Consider the following 18,847-nt stretch of genomic DNA (forward strand, 5'->3'; position numbering starts at 1 on the left):
AGAAATTTAAGGAAAATTCAAACATTGTGTTTAAATAAGTTATATTCTCAATTTAAATATGGGAAGATTCCTAAGACTATGATAATTATTTAAAATATTGAAATAGGATAACTCAGTTCATATGTGATAATAATCTAATTAAATGAAAAACTAGTTGATTTATAGTATCATTAAGGCAATTTTTAACATTATATATTCTTAATAAACTTTCTAATATCAATTTATATTAATAAAGGAATTTTATTTATATTTTTGAAATTTATAATTAATATTCAAATAATTAATATTCGGAATCTTTATATTATTTAACCCAACTACTACACCCTGAAAATGATAACACTCATTTGTGTATTATTTATAATATTTGATTAATATTAATTTATCGCAATATATGATAATCGATCCAAGTTGTTTTAGTATATCCTAATCAATCTTAATTATTTATATTAAGAGTAATGGGATCAGATTGTACCATAGAATCCAATGAAAAATTAAATTCAACAAATTACGTTGATTTATCAAAAGATGTAACATTAGATCATAACTATTCAGATTACACTCCTTTTAATAATATTCCAACCTCCTCTGGAGGTTATATTGTTGGCGAAAGGCCAGTTTTCCTTAAAAATTCCATTATATGTGTTATTAATAACCAAAAATGTATTCTATACAACGCAATAAACTGTAACAAAGTGTCCCAAACACATAATAACCCAGATTTGGTAAGTTTTAAACTCATTGTATTTTAGAATTCTTTATATATTGTCGTTTATTTATTACCAGATGAAGTATTAATAATTATACAGTTGATCGGCTGTAAGTCGTTTACTTACGAGGAAATCTACGAGTTTTTACTGTGCTCATCATCAGACGGCACAATACTGTGCTATAATATCCCCCAAAAGATCGAAGATTCAGTTTTGCCAGTTTTGTTTAAATTGAAAGTTAAGTGTAGAAAGCTACTAACATTCGAAGTTAATGCCAAAAATGGAAATCTATTGTGCTTAATAATAAATAGAAAAAACCATGTTAAACTGCTTCATGTTAAACCAAATTATGAAATGCTGGTATTTTCTAATGAAAAGGTTCAAAGCAATAGGCAAAATTACAAACTAACTTACGTTGGTAGTAAAAGCTACCACGAAAAAACTGAATTATTAAAGATAGAAAGTAATAATGTAGATTTGTTTGCATCAAATAATGATTTTTCGAGGGTGATAATTACATACAGGAAGTGTTTTCTGCTGTTTGAAAACGGTTCTGGAAAATGCCACTTTTACGAACATAGCAACGTAATAAATTCAATAACAATGAACAAAGGCAGTGTGATTTTGGGTGATCTGATAGGACAGATTATAGTGATAGATTATACAAATGGCTCAGGAACAGCGAATATGTTATCCTTCACAGAAAGTGTAATTAACTTTAAAAAGTTATCAAATATGTATCACAATAATGTTGGCAATAAAATGGTATATAAAAAGGTTTCTATATCATTATACCACTGGCACTCACATAACGTAAACTCGCTCTGTTTCTATAAAGACAAGCTTTTATCGGGAGGTGAAGAGGCAGTGTTGGTAGTTTGGGACTTGAAGATAAACGAGCGGAAGTTTGTAACTAACCTTGGAGGGCCGATATTCCACATTAGTTGTTCCCAGGAACATATAGCCGTAACCTTGCAGGACAATACTGTCCTGATTGTAGACCCACTCTCACTGATCGTTGTGAAGTCAATCACATCACTCATTAACACGAGCCAGAACTGTATTTTGAAGTTAATAGATAACCACAAGATCTGTGCAGTAAACGATAAAACCATCCAAGTTTATGATTATTATGATGATAAGCAGGTCTCAACAGCTAATATTAACAGAGTGAATTACGTGTCAAGACAAGATCAAAGTTTCGGACTCAACTATAAAGTTACAAATGTAATGTTTTAATTTAGTGATTTAAACAGTTATTTACACCATTTTTACTCAATAAATAATTTTTTAGATTTGCATCTCATTTAACTATGTTTTGGTGGCACTAAAGAGACAACTGCTCAGTAATAAAACATTTAAACTATTGTTGCAGTTCTTCGTAAATCAAACTGTATGTAAAAATAACCTGACCACAAGTAAAAACCCAGTGTTGGACATTAATAACCAAAATTATGTACTCAATAACACGATTAATGATATACACCAGGACTCAGTGACTTCAATTAAGCAACTAAATTCAAACGTAAGTGATTATTTATCATAATTTACATTATTTATACACAAAGTTACTTATGTTAACTGAGTCAATTTAGGGTCAATTTATTTCATCCTCACTTGATGGAAATCTGAATGTGTACACGAGAATAAGTGAAGGCTATTGGGTAATAAGCCAAGTGATAACATACAAAGAGTTGCCCATCCATGGCCTGAAAGTTACTAATAATATAATAATAGCGACAATCAGCAATTTGCTCTCAATTTTTAAAAACGACTCAAACGGCGTGAAGCTGATAAAGACGATAAAGACTGATTTCGAAGGCATCAAAAAAATCAACAATGAGAATCTAATTGTATATAAGAACAATGGAGTCGATATTTTAAACATCAGGACTAACTCTAGGGAGGAGTTTTTAAAATTGGAGTCTGAACTCACCATACGTAAAGTGATATATAGGCCTAAAGATAATTTGCTTTTTGTAGTTAGTAAGTGCCTTGATACTAAACTCAATTTGCAAGTTTACAGTAATAAAGAGATGATTTATCAAAAATACGTATCTGAAGGATCACGAGTAAAACTTGTTAAACCAGAATACACAGCACCCCTATACTGTCTACTGATTTTCATTGGCCACAACATTGAATTGTTAAAGATATGTAAACGTGATTCAAAGTGGATGGTTGTTGACCAACAAGACAAATATGGCACTCATTACTCATTTAAGAAGTTAAACAAAGTCAATTTCAATTACCTAAATGAGTTCATCAACGCACTAATGTCCAGCACAGGCAGTAAAATTAATAAAGATAGTATAAAGAATAAAAGTATTGTACAGTACGAAAAGGCAAGGATCAGGAGGATAAATTTGTTAAATTTAGTCGAGTCGAGTCAAATTCCAACCCCAAACCAGATAATCAACCAGCTTGTAAATAATATTATATAAAAAGAAATATATATGTGTGTTTGATATAAAAAGGTATCTATATTCATAGTTGGTATTTAGGAATAGTTTAGGTTGATTGTGTCCTTTAATTTATTGTAAATCTTATCGTACTCTGTGAATAAGCGTCCAAGTTCGTTGGCGCTTTTCTCACACTCGCTGTCAAGAGCAGAAATTGTGGAGTTTATTTCGTCCTAAAATTAAAATTTACAACGGAATGAGTGATAAAACATACACGAGTAATAGAAGAATCAGGTAGTAAATCAATGTGAGATTGAATTTGCTCATCCAGAACATAAAGTCTTTCAACTCGTTCTTCAATAAAGTCGTCCATATTATTAATTTTGGAATCCAAGTTCTTATCGGGCGTAGCGTTAGAGTCAGGGTCACTAACTTGAGATTTCATACCCAGATTCGACAACTCGTCGTTTAGTTCTTTGGAAAACTCTTGGTCTAGAGTTGATATAATTTCCTAAAGAACTTTAAATCAACTATATTTTGTAATTAATAGTTTAAATAAATATTAAATATAGGGAAAATGTGTAAATGATATAAGGAAGGAGAAGAGGTACGGCATAGGTGTATAGAGTGTTTTGAAGTAAGTATTGAAGCTTAGTGATAGTTTCCCGAGCAACAGGTGAAATGAAATAGGACATAATAAAATTTATATAAAATATAATAATATTTATGTTATTTAATACACCACAACAAATGAAATACGACAATGATAGCATTCCATAATTTATTGTTTTAAATTCCACACATAAAATCAATTTCTAATTAATTCCTTTTAGTTTAATCTAGTATGTATAATAATAACATGTGGACAATCTGTAAAATAATGCCTATAGAATCATTGTTTAATAATTTAAATGTAAAATAGGAAAATGTAAAAATGGACTCCTCAGCCTATGCAACACTTCCAAGAGTAGTCTTGGAAAATGGCTCAGGATACGTAAAAATCGGAATGGCAGGCAATAAAAAGCCGCCACATGTTATCCCAAACTGTGTAGGACAGCCGAAGAAGAAGGCCAGCTCACATTACACAGAATCTCACTCTTCAGCTATTGCAGACCAAAAGGATCGATCAGAAAGCCATTCAACATCGGAATCCTCAAGTTTCATCTCAGATTCATGTTACACACTGATTGAGTATTTCTGTAACAGACCTCAAATTAACAGCCTGGTTTGCGACCCTGATAGACAAAGAATGGTATGGGATAAGTATATAGGAAGATCACATCTTACAAAGAAGGATGGGATTATTTTCCCAGGAAATTACCTCTCAGTGATCCCTGAGTCATCATCAATCTGCCTAACTGAGGCTAATTTGTGTCCAGCACAATCAAGGCAACTTTCAGCTGAAATCATATTTGAAGATTTTGGTTTCCCACTAGCATGTTTTTTGTCATCGCAGACAGCTAGCTCATACTTTTATCAAAACTATACCCCTTCAAGAGCTAAAAGTGATCCTGTTTTGTATTCATATCCAGATTCTACAATATCAACTTCTCGTTATAGTCCCATTAACTCACATAGTGGCAGGAAAGAATTAGATCAAAGAAACAGTTCTAAAGAAATGAATTTAACGGGCTGCTTGGTGGTTGACTGTGGATTTGGCTCAACTCATTCAGTGCCATTTGTTAACGGGATACCAATCCAGAATGCCTCACTTAGAACTAATTCAGGCGGTTCACAATGTAACTCTTACCTCAAAAATATTGCAGCTATGAGATCAGTCAATTTAGAATTCAACGAGCTTGTAGTCCAACACGTACTGTTTACCAATAACTATTTAAATATATTCTAAATGTTAATGGAAATATTGTTTTATAGATGAAAGAGGAATCATGCTATGTATCATTGGATTTTGACCTTGAGTTAAAGGCTGCCAAGAGACTAATAAAACTGTACGGAACACATTTGCTTGCACACCAGTACATTCTACCAATTTATACATCGAAATCGGTACCAGTTGATTCAGAATAGATAGTTTGATATTTAGTAGCATAGTAATGAAATGTTTTTAGAAAACTCTTATGTCTAAGCATTTTACAAATTATCGCAAAACGACCCCTCCATTATTAAACGAAAATAACGAAGACTTGATCAAGGCGCTTGTTTCCGGGGAAATCAGTGACATCAAACAGCTGGAACCTACAAATGCACTTTCAGAAACTAATAGAGTCTCTAACACTCACAGTTCTATCACTCATGATGCCACTAACGATGATGACACTGATGAAGTAAAGGATAGTTTAGGAGAAATGAACGACATCAATGCGGAGGAGTATGAAAGAGATGTGGATGAAACTCAATTTGTAGAATTATTTGCAGAGCGATTCAGTGTTCCTGAAATTATATTTAACCCTCAAGGTATGTTATGCAAATAAAATATATTAACAACTCAATATTTAAAATTAAACAATTAATTATGTAGATATCAAGCTTAATGACTGTGGGATTGTGGAGCTGGCATACAGAAGTATATCTTTGTGTCCACCGATAGTACAGCCGCTTCTCGCCAGTAATATCTTCATTTGCGGAGGAACCACAAAGTTCCCTGGATTCATAAAAAGATTCTATAAAGACCTCAGGCCTATGATACCACAGGTTACTAACTACACATCTTTTAGAAAATTATGTATTGGATAGATTTGTAATTACAAACAAGAAACAGAACATATATTAACATGTAGGAGTGGGATATAAGAATATATTCGACAGATGATCCGATGTTGGCGTCATTCTACGGTGCGAGGATGTGGACGAATAACGACTCCATGTTTCTATCAAATGCAATCACGAGGTCAGAATATTTCGAAAACGGAGCAAGCGTTATTAAAATCAAAGAACAACCGAAGCGGGGAAATGATTTTGTTCTCTGACCACAATTTAAAATTTTAACATTTGTGTTACACAACACACATCTATTTTAAAATGTACCATGGGATTTATGAGAATAGAATCTATTATAGATTCCGTAGAATTTGCTAAAAATGGAACAAAATGGATTCAGTTACCCAAGATAATTTAAGGAATCTAAGTGAAGAATAATTGAAACATTCCACCCCCTAACCGTTCTTTTGTAAATCTTTTATCTTTAATTTTTATTACTTTAATATTTTATATTCTAAACATTCGTTCTAATAATTTAACCTTTCCTTTCGATAATTTAAGTTTTGGTTTTACCTTTCGAGATTAAAATTTCCATTTTGAGACTTAACCCCTAGTTTAATATTTGAATTTTTTGAAATGAATACCTAATTAAAGATGCACGAAACCACAAAGATATCCTTCGATAATTTTAATACTTTATATATTCCCTCATTCTTCTGGTTTCTATACATCCACTGCTTCGATTTGAGTATCTTCGTATTCAGGTGACACACTAAGACGGTCTAATCGGTTAGATTCCAGCCGACCTAGAATAAAACATAGAATAAAGCATAATTTAATTTAAATTTTGGTTCCAAATGGCTGCAACAAATTTAGATTCAGTTCCCTCAAGGCGTTCATACAAGTTTGAAATATCAACGAGTAGAGAACCATCAACTGAAAACACAATATACAATAGTACACAAAATGACACAAATACGCCAAGAACAGGCTCATATTACAATGCAGTAGCGAAGTATTACACTGGAATGAACCGTTTTGTACTACTCTTCCTGTACTGTGTCACAGTGGTCATGTGTTCCAGCATCTACTATAACTGGTCCTCGCTCTCAAGACTGCTCATAAGAGCAGGCATCTACCATTGGCACTGCCCACAAAAGTCGTTCATAGCTAAGCTGGAAGGCCAAATAAAGTGCAACAAACAGTTTTTAAAGCTGGCGAATCTACTAGTTCTGACAAGGAGCGTAGACATGGGAGTTTCTGCCATAACAGGATATATAGTTGACAGATTTACCCTGAGATATGTGATGGTAGGAGGAGGAGTATGTTTCTTTTTCGCATGGATTTGCCTCGGGTACAACTCATCCCACGACTTCCTGATCATAATCGCGTTTATTCTTTTCGCCATCTCAGCCTCATGCGTAATGATGGCAACATTAAACGTAATGAACCTCTTTTGGGGACACAGAGCACTCCTGATCTGCTTTACAATCAGCTTTGCAGATGATCTCAGCACTTTTATTCCTGTCCTGCTCAATTGGGCCTTTACACTCACAAGTCCCGATAACTCCAACGTCTTCTTCAGGTACATGTCCCTCACAGGAATACCACTTGTCCTCATTGGCTCGTTCGCAATGCCGCTTAGATCCTGGAATTACTATATCAAGGAGTATTTTAGTTTGTACGGGAGGTCATTCAGCGTTATTTCTGGTGGAAGTAAAAATAAAAAGAGCATTAGTGGCTCAAGATCTAGATCTTGGGGTCTTAACCACACTGGTAGCTCAAATATAACACATACCTCCTATGAGTCAAATTATGACAATAAGTCGAGTTTCCTAGATCAATCATCTAATTCAAAGAGCCTTGAACAAGTCGTGACAAACAGCGTTAATCGTGTCCACTTGGATAGAGAACTGGATGATACTGTTCTGTTGGATGAAAAGTACCAGGATCACGTAACACTATTGGATGGTAGTGATGTAGAATCAGAACAGTTCCAAAGATTAAGAACGTCTAAAACTACATCATCTAGGTCTTCGTACGAATCGAACCCAGTTTCTACTTTTATGGACGTTCACAGCGGAGTTGACACTAACACCGTTAATGATACGATACTAAAAAGAGCTGAAAATAGAGCTTCTCTATATCATATATTTAGTATAAGATTCCTATTAATCCTGTCGTGCTTCACAATAACTAACTTTACCAATATCTTCATGTCAAATCTGCTCCTAAAGAACTATTCAGGAAGAGGCAACGTCCTCCTGACGTCCGAAATCCTCCTCTCACTGACATGTATCCCAGGTTTCATACTCGGAGTTGTCTTCGACTACTCCGTTAAATACGTTAATTTATTTTTGAATTTTGTCTCAATTGTAGCCTTTGGATTCCTGTTCACAAAGAACCTGACGCTCGGATACCTCGTTGCACTACTTCATACCATAATCACCTCAGTGGATGTCACGACTCTCATCGTTTACGTGGATCTCATATTCCCAATTGAGTACATTTGCACAATCACAGGCGTGGCCTTTTCTCTGGATGGGATTTTCTTGCTCTGCTTCACATGGCTGGACACATTTCTGCTTGAAACGGAAACCAAATTCCCAATCTTCTTTATATTCGCACTCCTAATTATCAGAATGATCTTGATTATAGTTTTGCATAGAATAATCGATAAAGATAAGACGAAGAAAACAGATTCTCAACTTACTAGGCAAAGATCCTCAACACCCACTCCATCATCATCTGTTTCCTCGCAAATCGTTTAATTTATAATTAATGTAGATTCAACAAACCAATACATTTCTAGCTACATTATATATTTAGTAAAACACCTGTGAATATAATCATAAATTTATGGAATCATAAGGAATCTTAGTAGCGGATTTTAGTGTGTAAGCGAAACCTGATAATTTATAAAAATTAATAATGTTGAAAACCAATGTACTATAAATACCCTGGTAAACTTGGTAATTTATGTTTTACTGTGTAAATTTAATATTTTAAGTTTATTCTTGTAAATGAAAATGTATAATTAAATAACATGTTATAATGATACGTTGTATCAATAAATGCATCATCTGGGCTATTTTGTTTTCTTCCCTACAAGATTTTTACCTATTTTGTAATTTTAAATTTATATACCGCATAAGCGCTGCTTGCATAGCCAGTAACCCTAAATACTTTAGGAAAATTCCAATAAGGTGATTTACACATTTATCCAAATTTCAAGAATCCTCTAGATTAACGATTTTTTAGTTTTTATCAAGACGGAATATCAGATAGAATCGTATATAAACAAGATATTATAAGTAAATCGTATTCATTTGTAAGTAACCCTGTTTCTTTATCGCACAATGAGTTTGTACTATACGCAAATAAGCCTAAAACAACCAAAAAGGGAACCACCCCAAGCAAGAAATCAGGAGGGAAATCGACCTCAAAAGGCCCTGCTAAGGGGTCTGGAAAAGGAGGTGGTAAAGGAGCCGGAAAAGGAGGTGGAAAGTCTAAAGCTAGTAGTAAAAAGAGTAAGCCCACAAAGGCTGAATTATCAATGCTAAGAGCCAGAGCAAAGGCGAAAAAAGAAAAACAGAAGAAGGAACATATATTTGGAAGATCAAAAGTCACATTAGAAGAAGAAGATAAAGAAGAATTAGAAAAGGAATACCAAAGAAGAATTTCAATAACAGATACTCCATCATACACCCAAAAATTATCAATGGATTTGATATTGGACGTATTTTATAAACAGTTATACTAGATAATATGCGTAATTTTAACTCTAAGAATTTTTAGCAAGCGAGGCCTTATATGTCATTGTTTGATGAGGAAATTGTAACCAAAAATGACCTTTTAGGTTTCGACATGCCCTACGGACTGGTATTAAACAAATAGATTTTTAGTTTTGCTATTCGCAACATAAATATATATTAGGTGCCTAGAGAAAGATATGAACTTTGGAAACTATGTGGTCGTATAAGTGATCCCTGTGCTCCTTTTAGCTCACAATCTTTGACTACGCGAATGTTTGTTCAAAGATTATTCGGAAAGTATAAATTAGTTTTATGCATACATCGTAGTTATGTATTAATGAATGTGATAGTAAGTATGAAATATCGAGGGACGATTTTAATTATAAAATCGAATATAAAATGAAGTTTTACACACCTGGTTATGGCGATATCTTCTTCATGGATAAAATTCGTTGTTGGAAAGGTTACTATTTATCCATTTTAATGATAAATTTTACATTATCTTCGTAACAATACTTTAGCTTATTATTTAACACGAGATTATAAATATGGTCCTGAAGATTTGCCGACCTATACAACAATGTACCCGGTAACTGACTTATATATTTGTTAGTTAGCTTGATAACACCGTTTTAGTTGGCAAGACCCGAGGATAATGTACCACTAAGCACAGCAATGTTAGCAGTAAATGCGGAGATTAACCGCCAGGGTGTACACCCTTCCCTTCTGGATATGCTATGGGACTTTTTCAACAAGCCAGCCTCTTCAGTTAGTGATGGTTCATCTGACGAGGACAAAACAGATAGAGGTAATAGTTATGTTTACAAATTCTTATAGTCTTAAACCGAGATGTTGTAACATATAAGCTGAATTGGCTAATTGAGAGGTTGGAGAACAGGGACGAAGAGGAGGGAATATCTCCTGACAACTTCTACAGAATATTTTACGAGAAAGCTAAGCAGTACATCAATAACTTCGACATGGATTTGTTTATAGTAATACTGAATTGGTTTAAATGTGTTTTTAGAGGGACCAGCTGAGGAACTTACACATCATAGACACGCATAAAATGATGCTAATGAATAATCGAGGTAAAAATTGATATTGTAGAATTATAATATACAGCACTGAGAAGGCGAAATAAAATTTTAAGGGAGGCATACAACGACGATTTGAAGAGTTTGTACGCAGCAAGAGTGCCAAGAACATATAAGAGATATGAGAGAGCCAGGCTGGCTGGTTACTTTAACATGTTAAATCACATGTACGAAATGAGAGAAAGGAGGAAAGTGTGGGTGGAACCAGAGGAGCCTGAACCCGAAGTGCCTTTGAGTCATGAGGACGAACTATTTGAAAGAGAAGTGCAAAAATATGCGATCAAGGATAAAAGAAAAGAAGAAATGAAAAGAAGAAAAGCAAGAAGATCAAAAGGCAAAAAATAATCTAGTCCGTAAAAATATACTTTATTATACATAAATATTTACAAAAAGGATATATAATAATGTTTTGTGTGAAGTTTGGGTATAATGTGCCAAGTAGTTGTATGATTATTGTATTGGAATCCAGCTGGGGTTGCTTTTAAAATAAGTAAATAAATGGTCATAAACTAGTTTATATTTTATAAATTTCCAGTCCTTTTCAATTTATATAAATATAAATTATCTTTTTAGAGTTTATTGGTCAGGAATTACGTTTTTAACACCACAAAACTATTCATAATTTGGTTTGGAAAAACCTGTTTTATATAGGGACCAATTACCTTGTTTTTCTTTAATTAAAAAAATCTTTAAAAGATTTATTATAAATCATTTAACAAATAACTATCGATAATAGTATATTGATAAACATAAATAAAAATGCCGGAAACTAATCCCATGAGAGATATCAGAATTAATAAACTCGTCCTAAACATTGGTGTTGGAGAGGTAGTTTATTATATTTAACAATTATGTTTAGTCTGGTGATAGGTTAACACGTGCTGGGAAAGTGTTGGAACAACTGACAGACCAGAAACCTGTCTTCTCCAAGTGTAGATTTACAATCCGTTCACTTGGTGTCAGAAGGAATGAAAAAATCGCCTGCCATGTCACTGTAAGAGGCCAAAAGGCACTCGACATACTTGAACGAGGGCTCAAGGTTAAGGAATACGAACTAAGGAAGAAAAACTTTTCTGACACTGGCAATTTCGGATTTGGAATTCAAGAACACATTGATCTTGGACTTAAATATGATCCTTCTACTGGTATTTTTAGTTTAATAAGCTTATATTTAGTTTTAATAATATTATTTATCTATTTTATATTGATCTTTCCTAATTATTGACTATAGGAATTTATGGAATGGACTTTTACGTTCAACTTGTAAGGCCAGGTTACAGAGTATGCAAAAGGAGAAAGTGTAAAACAAGGGTAGGAAAATCACACAAAGTAACCAAGGAAGAAGCCATGAAATGGTTCCAAGATAAATTCGATGGACTCATATTCAATTAATCTTTTACATACCCTGATATACAATAATTATTTTAAAAGTTTTATTTTAACTAGATAACTATAAATTGATGCCTAATAAGTATTGTATGGAAAGTTTAAGGTGTATAAGTTGAAAAATAGAAGAATGATGAAAATTGATCAAATTAGTCAGAAATGTTAACAAAAATCATTTTTAAACCAAATAAATTATAAAATAATAGCTGGAACAAAATTTTAAGGTACAAAGTCCTCATAAATCATGTGTCCCTATATTAAGGCTTAGGCACTACAAACAAAAAGTAACTATTCATAATATTTATACATCCTTCTATATACTGGTAAGTCTTTTTAACAATTATATATTCTACTATCAAAATTGTTTCATTATTTTCTGACAATTTTGATGTATCTCATTGTTTTACATATCAACACTATAATTATCAATTAATAAAATTTATTTATTATTTACGTTTTTAGTAATAAAATAATTCTGTAGTTAAGATGCCAATTTCAGTAACAACATCGGACCAGTTTCAACACATATTGCGTGTTTTGAATACAAACGTCGATGGACGTGAAAAGGTAGTAATAGCACTTACAGCCATAAGAGGAGTTGGAAGACGCTTTGCAACGGTTGTATGCAAAGAGGCAGGAGTAGACGTCACCAAAAGAGCAGGAGAATTAACCCAAGATGAAATCAACAAACTCGTTGCCATTATATCTTCGCCTGCAGAGTTTAAAGTGCCTCACTGGTTCCTTAATAGACAAAAGGATGTCAAGGAAGGCAAACATATGCATAACGCATCCAACTTGCTAGATTCATGTCTCCGTGAAGATCTTGAAAGGCTTAAGAAAATGAGACTCCATAGAGGTTTGAGACATTACTGGGGACTAAGAACACGTGGCCAACATACCAAAACTACAGGAAGACACGGACGCACAGTCGGTGTCGCAAAAAAGAAGTGATTTATTTAATCTACTTTTTTACACAATATACTATATATAAGTGGATGATAGTGATATGTAGTGTTCAGTTATTGTAAATAATGTTGCTTCTGGTATTTTTAATAATAAACATTACACATTGTGATAATAACAATAGTCCAAACAGTAATAATAGCAGAAGAAGGCTGAACGAAACTATCGATGTCAGCGGATACGTGAAAATAAGTGATAAGCTCTATAGAGCTACCTGTAACTGCCCATCGCGTAATAAATAACATTAAAATTATTTTTATACCCAAGTTCTATTAATTAATTGGATTTTTAGAAATTAAATCACTTCAAGATATGATTTACAGAACTAACACACTATGGTAACCGCTTATTCTAAACCATATTTTATGACTGTTCTTATCTTAATTTTAACTCTATTTAGTCTTATATTATCTAATATTAAATTATAAACTGCAGTCGGCCCTCTAAAATAAAGGTCAGAACACACAACTGTGATCAAGTCGATCAGGAGATAATTGATAATTTCAAGTATATTCCGCCAAATGATTTCGTTTACATATCTGAACATCATTTATCAGCCATGGATGCAAGGGAATCATCAAAGTCGTTTTTCTGCCCAGGTACAAATTTCCGATGATGATATATAAGGGATATAAAACGTTTTAGGGGGAGATTTAGGAATGTTTATGGAGGTAGTGATGAACGTATTCAAGTATAACAATAATAACATGCTAAGTGAGAGCGTAGTAACAGATATACTGAAGAACTACCTGCTGAACTTGTCTGAAAATGTTAACTTCTATTACAACATTGACGAAACGGCACTAAACAACATCAAATCGGCCCTCAATTGGGTATCTTCTTAGTTTGATGATATGGTTTAGGACATGATTGACCTGTACAATATCGACTACAAGTACCACGAAACTGTCAAGAAATTAACAATTGAAAATGTATTTTTTATCAACCATATTTCTTTTACACATAATTTTAGATAAGCGATCAGTACATAAAGTATTTGTACGAATTGCACGATAATAAACGTAAGTTCTAACAATTCAAACAATTTTTTATAGAAATAGTAATTTGGAGCATTTATTCTTTTTTTAATTTACTCTGGGATAAATCGAGTGAAAAGTTAAGAATAAATGTATACCCAGCTGCCTTACAAAATCCATCTGTTTTCATAGTACTGAACTAGGCTAGACAAAATTTTCCTTAGAAAGTTGATGTGAACTTCGGCTGTGAAATGGCAGAGGTGTTCCCTCTTCTCGATGCACCAATAAAGGACAAGCAGATGTTGATATACTCTGAACTTCCCATGATAGTGAAGAGGAATGTCTTAGTTAAGCAAATCAGGGATAAATTCAACCTCGGAATTGATGACATAAACTTAATATACAACAACTTGTACAATGTCAATTTCTCACTGCTCAACAACTTTCGTAAGTTGACTTGTTCCCTTAATTCTTTAGTAAAACGATTTCATAATATGAAGTATTACAACATACTCTATGTATAAAGAAATGCAGAAAAAAATAATTTAAGGTTTAAAATTAACATTATACTGTTTAAGTACATCTTTAACATAATTGTACACATTGTCATTGTTGTACTGGTGTATTACGAACCAGGGTATGGATACAAGTTTATATCCCAGCTTGCTTAGTATGTTATTACGATAAATGGTCTTGCCATTTAATCTTAGATTTATATTCCCGTACCTTATTATACCTTCACCATCACAATTTTGCTCGTCCAGAAGTATATTATAGTGATAAGGGCCATCAATTTCAATTACCACATTACAGTTCCCACGGTCTTGTTCAATATCACGTGAAACCATCTCAGCTTCATCAGGGTTGTCTAGGATTAAAAAGTCCACTACAATATCATTGTTGATTGCATGTTCAGACTTAAAGCTTATGTTTAAATTCTGCAAAATTCTTCTGAACTTGTCCTGCGTTTTTGAGTTCAGCTTGTAATCTATGTTGTTGCTGCAACTTTGAATTATTAAGTTGATCACGTCACTGGGCAAGGGTCCAAGGCCAGAGTTTCCCGAACTCAGGTGGTCTCCAACAATTGTGAGTACTTGGTTCATCTAAAACTGTGTTATTAAATCTAAAATACCTTCCGCAGATCCTTAAAGCTTGACAATGACTTGAATTTGTCCCAATCTACCCTTTCTAACAACTCAGTTACAGTGGGAACTTGGCTCTCAATATTATTAGAGTCATTGATACAGATGCACCAAACAATGTTAACTAATTTGATAAAATCTCCGTCTTTAACATTATCCAGTAGACTGTTTGATTTTATGTAAGAAACCACAGATTTCATCATATCACTGTCCAATTTGTTAAAATACAACAAACTGTTACAATACAGTGATATGTGGCCTAATGTTACACAGCCTAGTCCAGACTTCAATATTTCTTCAAACTAAACAATAATTAGTGATATAATCTAGCAAATAATAATATTAGAAGCCTACCGTTTGATTCAGGTTATTTAATAGTTGGTTGTGGTAGATGTTGTTCTTTTGTAAAGACCACAATAGTTGTATTATGCCTTCGACTCTTATCACATCATCCCCAATAGCTATGTTACTTGAGTATTTGTTGGTAGAATTTACCAACAATGTGTTTAAACGTTGGACTAGAAGTTTGTAATTCGACAGCGTAAAGTTGTTTACGGTCGAACTGATGTAAAAGATAAAATTACATAGATATCTGATGTTGTTTAGGTCCTAAGGATAAATTAATTTGATTTGAGCTTACCTCGAGGTGGTTCAAAAAATACGTTTTTATGTATTCAATCACCAAATTCCTCCTTTTTTTAGAACTGTTTTCATTATTCAAACTTTGTAGTAACTCAGAGTTATCAGTTGTTGTATCGCTGTTGAACAGATTCTTACTTATTGAGTTAACATTGTTCACATTAAAGTTATTTTTTAAGTTTATACTGTTGTTATTATTTAAATAAAGTGAATTTAGCAGTTTCAACTTGTTTATGGTATTTAAATCTCCGAAGTTTGAAATTAATTTACTTAATAGCAATTTATTTAGATTATTATTAACATTAATTTTATGTTTATTTATAATATAGTACACATTTACCAATTCATCGTTTTTTAAACCATTTAACAGGCTATTGTCTCGTTTAATATTCTTTATTAGTTTATTATTGTTGGTTTTAACAGCGCCATTAGTACATTCTGCAATAATACTCGTGCAAAACCGCCTTATTATTAAGTTATACATGACCTTCCATTAATAAATTAATTTAAACATTAAATATACATTATATACATAAAATATAAATAACATTAAATATGATTATTGGCGTTTAAGTGACCCAACGAATTAAAAATACACAAACTAAAAAATAAAATCCAGAAAACTACTTTTTATTTGCCTGTTGATTAATGACGTTATTGAACATTTTTGTGATATCAAGTTGGCTATATACCTTTTCTCTGAAACTTGCAGATGAAACATTATCAGCTAAATCTTCTTCAGGTATGTTACCCGTCTGTGACTCCTTTTCCATATAACTTTCAGCCATATCAACAACTTCATCAAACACATCAAGTGGGTTTTCGACTTCAAAGCTTTCTCCTTCAAATGTGTTATCAATTCCTAAATTTTCACCTGCGTTATTATTCCCAGCGTTTTCCTTCCCGTTAGTCATTACATGATTATTGAACATAAAATTTCTACTCTTACTACTAGTGAAAAGCTTTAAATCGTGAGGTATTTGTCCTTTTAGTTCCATATCGGAGTATAACTGGTCGAATTTCGACTTTAGATTCTCATATTCATACTTTAACATTGTTGCAATCTGTGTATTCACGTCTATTTTCTCTTGTAAATAGTAAATTCCTTTAATCCTCAAATTCTGTATATCATCAAAAAGTGCTTTATTGGCAATCAAAGTTGACTTCGGGTTCTCAACCAATTTCTTGGTCTTAGTGTCAACCTTTTTATTATTTTCTACATTAAATAAAGTCTCCGATAATTTGTTAGCTTCATTAAATAACGAGCTAGATTTTAAATCTAAATCACGTATTAATAATAAATTCCTGCGAACGTATCCTGGCAAATACAATAATTCATCAGTAATGTCACTTGAATTATTATCCATACTTAAAATTTTAAAATATACATAATCTAAATAACAAAAGAAATGAAAAATAATAAATCAGTCCCAACAATATTTTATATATAACCGGCCTTCATTATATTGTTAATATAGTTATAAATTATATATTTGTACCATATTTTGATTTTTACAATAATTTCTTATTTTGTATTGATATCTGTATTATATTCATTTGATTCTTTTCTTTATTCTATGAAACATGTGTGGATTATTTCAACCAACATGTCAAGTTCGTTTCACGAATGTAGCTATAGTCCGACTTAAGGTCAAAGGAGAAAGGTTTGAAATAGCCTGTTACAAAAATAAAGTTTTTAACTGGAAATCTGGTGAACTTCTACCCATCAAATTATTATTAATCGTTATATTTTGTTATATACAGTTATAATTTTCATTCAGGTATCGAAAATGATATTGAAGAAGTTTTACAATCGCCATATATATTTACAAATATATCAAAAGGTTCGTTGATTCGTCTGAAATATTTAACTATTCATTAGGCAAACTGGCAAATAACAAGCAGTTGTTGAACGCTTTTAACACAACCGACATAAACGTAATCACAAAACAAATATTAGATAAAGGTATTATACTATAATATCTTAATATATATATAATTTGATCATAAATTTTTTATAGGCGAGTATCAAGTGAGCAAAGAAGAGCGAGAGCAGCTATTGAAATCAATTTTCAATGACATTATAACAATTTTACACGAAATTACAATTAACCCTCAAACTGGTACTATTAACTTTGTTTACTCAAGAATAAATATATCGTAAAACACAATAATTTAATCTTAGGAAATTCCTTGAGTAGAACAATGCTAGAGAATGCGCTCAAGTCAAGTGGCTTTAGTATATCACTGAATAAGTCAACTAAAATACAAAGTTTGAAGGCGCTGCAAACCTTGCAGCGAAAGTACCCAAATCTAATTCAACGCTGTAAAATGAAGTTGAAACTAACTTTTCAGTCATCTCAGTACGACCAAATTCTAACATTCATCAATAATCACAATGGCAATAACCATCTAACTGACTCGTCAGAAGCGTTCTCTGCAAGCTCAGAGTTCAGTAGTCCACAACAAAGGGGAAGCGAATACAGCGAAGATATCATAATTGAGAGTAAAACCAATGATAGTATGACAGTGATATGTTTCCCAAATTTGTACAAAAACTTGGAAAACTTCATTCAGAACGAGCTGGATCCCCCGGGAAACATACTGTTGGTCACCCTCAACATTAAGCAAAGTGTCAATAATGCTAACTTGCAAAGGAATTTGAGTTCTGAGAACTCCTTCGAAAACACAAACCCCTTCGCAGAAGCCTCCCCCGATACTTTTAGCAAATTACAAATGATTAACATGGATGAAGAAAGGACTGAAGTTGTTACTGAGGATTCTAGGGACAATAACACTACTGGTGTTGAACCTTCTAATGGGAACAAATCAATTTCAAACGGCGACGAGAAATTTAAGTGTAAAAAATGCGACGTTGTACTGACTATCGGGGAGTACAAGTCTCACTTTAAGTCAAATTACCACATATTCAACTTGAAAAGGCTCCTGAACAACCAGCCACCTATAACGTTGGAGGAATTCAATATGTTGGCAAACAACTAGAATTTTAACTTCTAATATTTTTTATTAGTACTAAGATAAGATATTCTTTAATTAAAATTAGTTTGTTATTCAGTAATTATTTAGTTTAAGAAGTAGGAGAGGAAAATACGGGAATTTT

The 18,847-nt window shown here is 32.7% G+C and overlaps 11 protein-coding genes across 11 annotated transcripts, besides 12 other annotated features; 8 read left to right on the plus strand and 3 right to left on the minus strand.

The window, feature by feature from the left end:
* Positions 1-455: 455 nt before the first annotated feature.
* On the plus strand, positions 456-3,151 carry TA21085 (uncharacterized protein; the record flags this gene model as incomplete). The annotated part of the gene is made up of 4 exons (XM_949284.1): positions 456-722; positions 807-1,934; positions 2,002-2,232; positions 2,303-3,151. 4 exons carry the CDS (start codon positions 456-458, stop codon positions 3,149-3,151), a joined length of 2,475 nt encoding a protein of 824 aa, XP_954377.1.
* Positions 3,152-3,207: 56 nt separating this feature from the next.
* On the minus strand, positions 3,208-3,882 carry TA21090 (uncharacterized protein; the record flags this gene model as incomplete). Its single annotated transcript, XM_949285.1, has 4 exons — positions 3,208-3,342; positions 3,384-3,620; positions 3,721-3,759; positions 3,850-3,882. The coding sequence occupies 4 exons, from the start codon at positions 3,880-3,882 to the stop codon at positions 3,208-3,210; spliced, it is 444 nt and encodes a 147-aa protein (XP_954378.1).
* A 161-nt stretch (positions 3,883-4,043) lies between these two features.
* On the plus strand, positions 4,044-6,180 carry TA21095 (actin-related protein, putative; the record flags this gene model as incomplete). Its single annotated transcript, XM_949286.1, has 7 exons — positions 4,044-4,848; positions 4,876-4,922; positions 4,985-5,116; positions 5,179-5,524; positions 5,589-5,761; positions 5,848-6,027; positions 6,136-6,180. 7 exons carry the CDS (start codon positions 4,044-4,046, stop codon positions 6,178-6,180), a joined length of 1,728 nt encoding a protein of 575 aa, XP_954379.1.
* A 444-nt stretch (positions 6,181-6,624) lies between these two features.
* TA21100 (integral membrane protein, putative) lies at positions 6,625-8,538 on the plus strand (the record flags this gene model as incomplete). Its single annotated transcript, XM_949287.1, has 1 exon — positions 6,625-8,538. The coding sequence occupies one exon, from the start codon at positions 6,625-6,627 to the stop codon at positions 8,536-8,538; it is 1,914 nt and encodes a 637-aa protein (XP_954380.1).
* Positions 6,805-6,873: a sequence feature (11 probable transmembrane helices predicted for TA21100 by TMHMM2.0 at aa 61-83, 145-164, 174-196, 203-225, 240-262, 431-453, 468-490, 497-514, 524-546, 551-573 and 583-605).
* Positions 7,057-7,116: a sequence feature (11 probable transmembrane helices predicted for TA21100 by TMHMM2.0 at aa 61-83, 145-164, 174-196, 203-225, 240-262, 431-453, 468-490, 497-514, 524-546, 551-573 and 583-605).
* Positions 7,144-7,212: a sequence feature (11 probable transmembrane helices predicted for TA21100 by TMHMM2.0 at aa 61-83, 145-164, 174-196, 203-225, 240-262, 431-453, 468-490, 497-514, 524-546, 551-573 and 583-605).
* Positions 7,231-7,299: a sequence feature (11 probable transmembrane helices predicted for TA21100 by TMHMM2.0 at aa 61-83, 145-164, 174-196, 203-225, 240-262, 431-453, 468-490, 497-514, 524-546, 551-573 and 583-605).
* Positions 7,342-7,410: a sequence feature (11 probable transmembrane helices predicted for TA21100 by TMHMM2.0 at aa 61-83, 145-164, 174-196, 203-225, 240-262, 431-453, 468-490, 497-514, 524-546, 551-573 and 583-605).
* Positions 7,915-7,983: a sequence feature (11 probable transmembrane helices predicted for TA21100 by TMHMM2.0 at aa 61-83, 145-164, 174-196, 203-225, 240-262, 431-453, 468-490, 497-514, 524-546, 551-573 and 583-605).
* Positions 8,026-8,094: a sequence feature (11 probable transmembrane helices predicted for TA21100 by TMHMM2.0 at aa 61-83, 145-164, 174-196, 203-225, 240-262, 431-453, 468-490, 497-514, 524-546, 551-573 and 583-605).
* Positions 8,113-8,166: a sequence feature (11 probable transmembrane helices predicted for TA21100 by TMHMM2.0 at aa 61-83, 145-164, 174-196, 203-225, 240-262, 431-453, 468-490, 497-514, 524-546, 551-573 and 583-605).
* Positions 8,194-8,262: a sequence feature (11 probable transmembrane helices predicted for TA21100 by TMHMM2.0 at aa 61-83, 145-164, 174-196, 203-225, 240-262, 431-453, 468-490, 497-514, 524-546, 551-573 and 583-605).
* Positions 8,275-8,343: a sequence feature (11 probable transmembrane helices predicted for TA21100 by TMHMM2.0 at aa 61-83, 145-164, 174-196, 203-225, 240-262, 431-453, 468-490, 497-514, 524-546, 551-573 and 583-605).
* Positions 8,371-8,439: a sequence feature (11 probable transmembrane helices predicted for TA21100 by TMHMM2.0 at aa 61-83, 145-164, 174-196, 203-225, 240-262, 431-453, 468-490, 497-514, 524-546, 551-573 and 583-605).
* Positions 8,539-8,821: 283 nt separating the features above from the next.
* TA21105 (uncharacterized protein) lies at positions 8,822-10,964 on the plus strand (the record flags this gene model as incomplete). The annotated part of the gene is made up of 10 exons (XM_949288.1): positions 8,822-8,973; positions 9,029-9,506; positions 9,566-9,649; positions 9,704-9,819; positions 9,873-9,985; positions 10,044-10,111; positions 10,159-10,330; positions 10,360-10,517; positions 10,550-10,613; positions 10,648-10,964. 10 exons carry the CDS (start codon positions 8,822-8,824, stop codon positions 10,962-10,964), a joined length of 1,722 nt encoding a protein of 573 aa, XP_954381.1.
* A 414-nt stretch (positions 10,965-11,378) lies between these two features.
* Positions 11,379-12,011, plus strand: TA21110 (60S ribosomal protein l11a, putative; the record flags this gene model as incomplete). Its single annotated transcript, XM_949289.1, has 3 exons — positions 11,379-11,447; positions 11,479-11,764; positions 11,851-12,011. 3 exons carry the CDS (start codon positions 11,379-11,381, stop codon positions 12,009-12,011), a joined length of 516 nt encoding a protein of 171 aa, XP_954382.1.
* Positions 12,012-12,491: 480 nt separating this feature from the next.
* On the plus strand, positions 12,492-12,956 carry TA21115 (ribosomal protein s18, putative; the record flags this gene model as incomplete). The annotated part of the gene is made up of 1 exon (XM_949290.1): positions 12,492-12,956. One exon carries the CDS (start codon positions 12,492-12,494, stop codon positions 12,954-12,956), a length of 465 nt encoding a protein of 154 aa, XP_954383.1.
* An 80-nt stretch (positions 12,957-13,036) lies between these two features.
* Positions 13,037-13,078: a sequence feature (Signal peptide predicted for TA21120 by SignalP 2.0 HMM (Signal peptide probability 0.843, signal anchor probability 0.000) with cleavage site probability 0.734 between residues 14 and 15).
* On the plus strand, positions 13,037-14,469 carry TA21120 (uncharacterized protein; the record flags this gene model as incomplete). The annotated part of the gene is made up of 8 exons (XM_949291.1): positions 13,037-13,199; positions 13,261-13,306; positions 13,404-13,567; positions 13,614-13,801; positions 13,832-13,900; positions 13,942-13,990; positions 14,024-14,136; positions 14,170-14,469. 8 exons carry the CDS (start codon positions 13,037-13,039, stop codon positions 14,467-14,469), a joined length of 1,092 nt encoding a protein of 363 aa, XP_954384.1.
* Positions 14,470-14,490: 21 nt separating this feature from the next.
* TA21125 (uncharacterized protein) lies at positions 14,491-16,210 on the minus strand (the record flags this gene model as incomplete). Its single annotated transcript, XM_949292.1, has 4 exons — positions 14,491-15,048; positions 15,078-15,389; positions 15,442-15,696; positions 15,728-16,210. 4 exons carry the CDS (start codon positions 16,208-16,210, stop codon positions 14,491-14,493), a joined length of 1,608 nt encoding a protein of 535 aa, XP_954385.1.
* Positions 16,211-16,349: 139 nt separating this feature from the next.
* TA21130 (uncharacterized protein) lies at positions 16,350-17,093 on the minus strand (the record flags this gene model as incomplete). The annotated part of the gene is made up of 1 exon (XM_949293.1): positions 16,350-17,093. One exon carries the CDS (start codon positions 17,091-17,093, stop codon positions 16,350-16,352), a length of 744 nt encoding a protein of 247 aa, XP_954386.1.
* An 838-nt stretch (positions 17,094-17,931) lies between these two features.
* TA21135 (uncharacterized protein) lies at positions 17,932-18,729 on the plus strand (the record flags this gene model as incomplete). Its single annotated transcript, XM_949294.1, has 1 exon — positions 17,932-18,729. One exon carries the CDS (start codon positions 17,932-17,934, stop codon positions 18,727-18,729), a length of 798 nt encoding a protein of 265 aa, XP_954387.1.
* Positions 18,730-18,847: the final 118 nt, after the last annotated feature.

Source organism: Theileria annulata, chromosome 1 (genome assembly GCF_000003225.4).
Source record: "Theileria annulata chromosome 1, complete sequence, *** SEQUENCING IN PROGRESS ***".
NCBI classification, from domain to species: Eukaryota; Apicomplexa; class Aconoidasida; order Piroplasmida; family Theileriidae; genus Theileria; species Theileria annulata.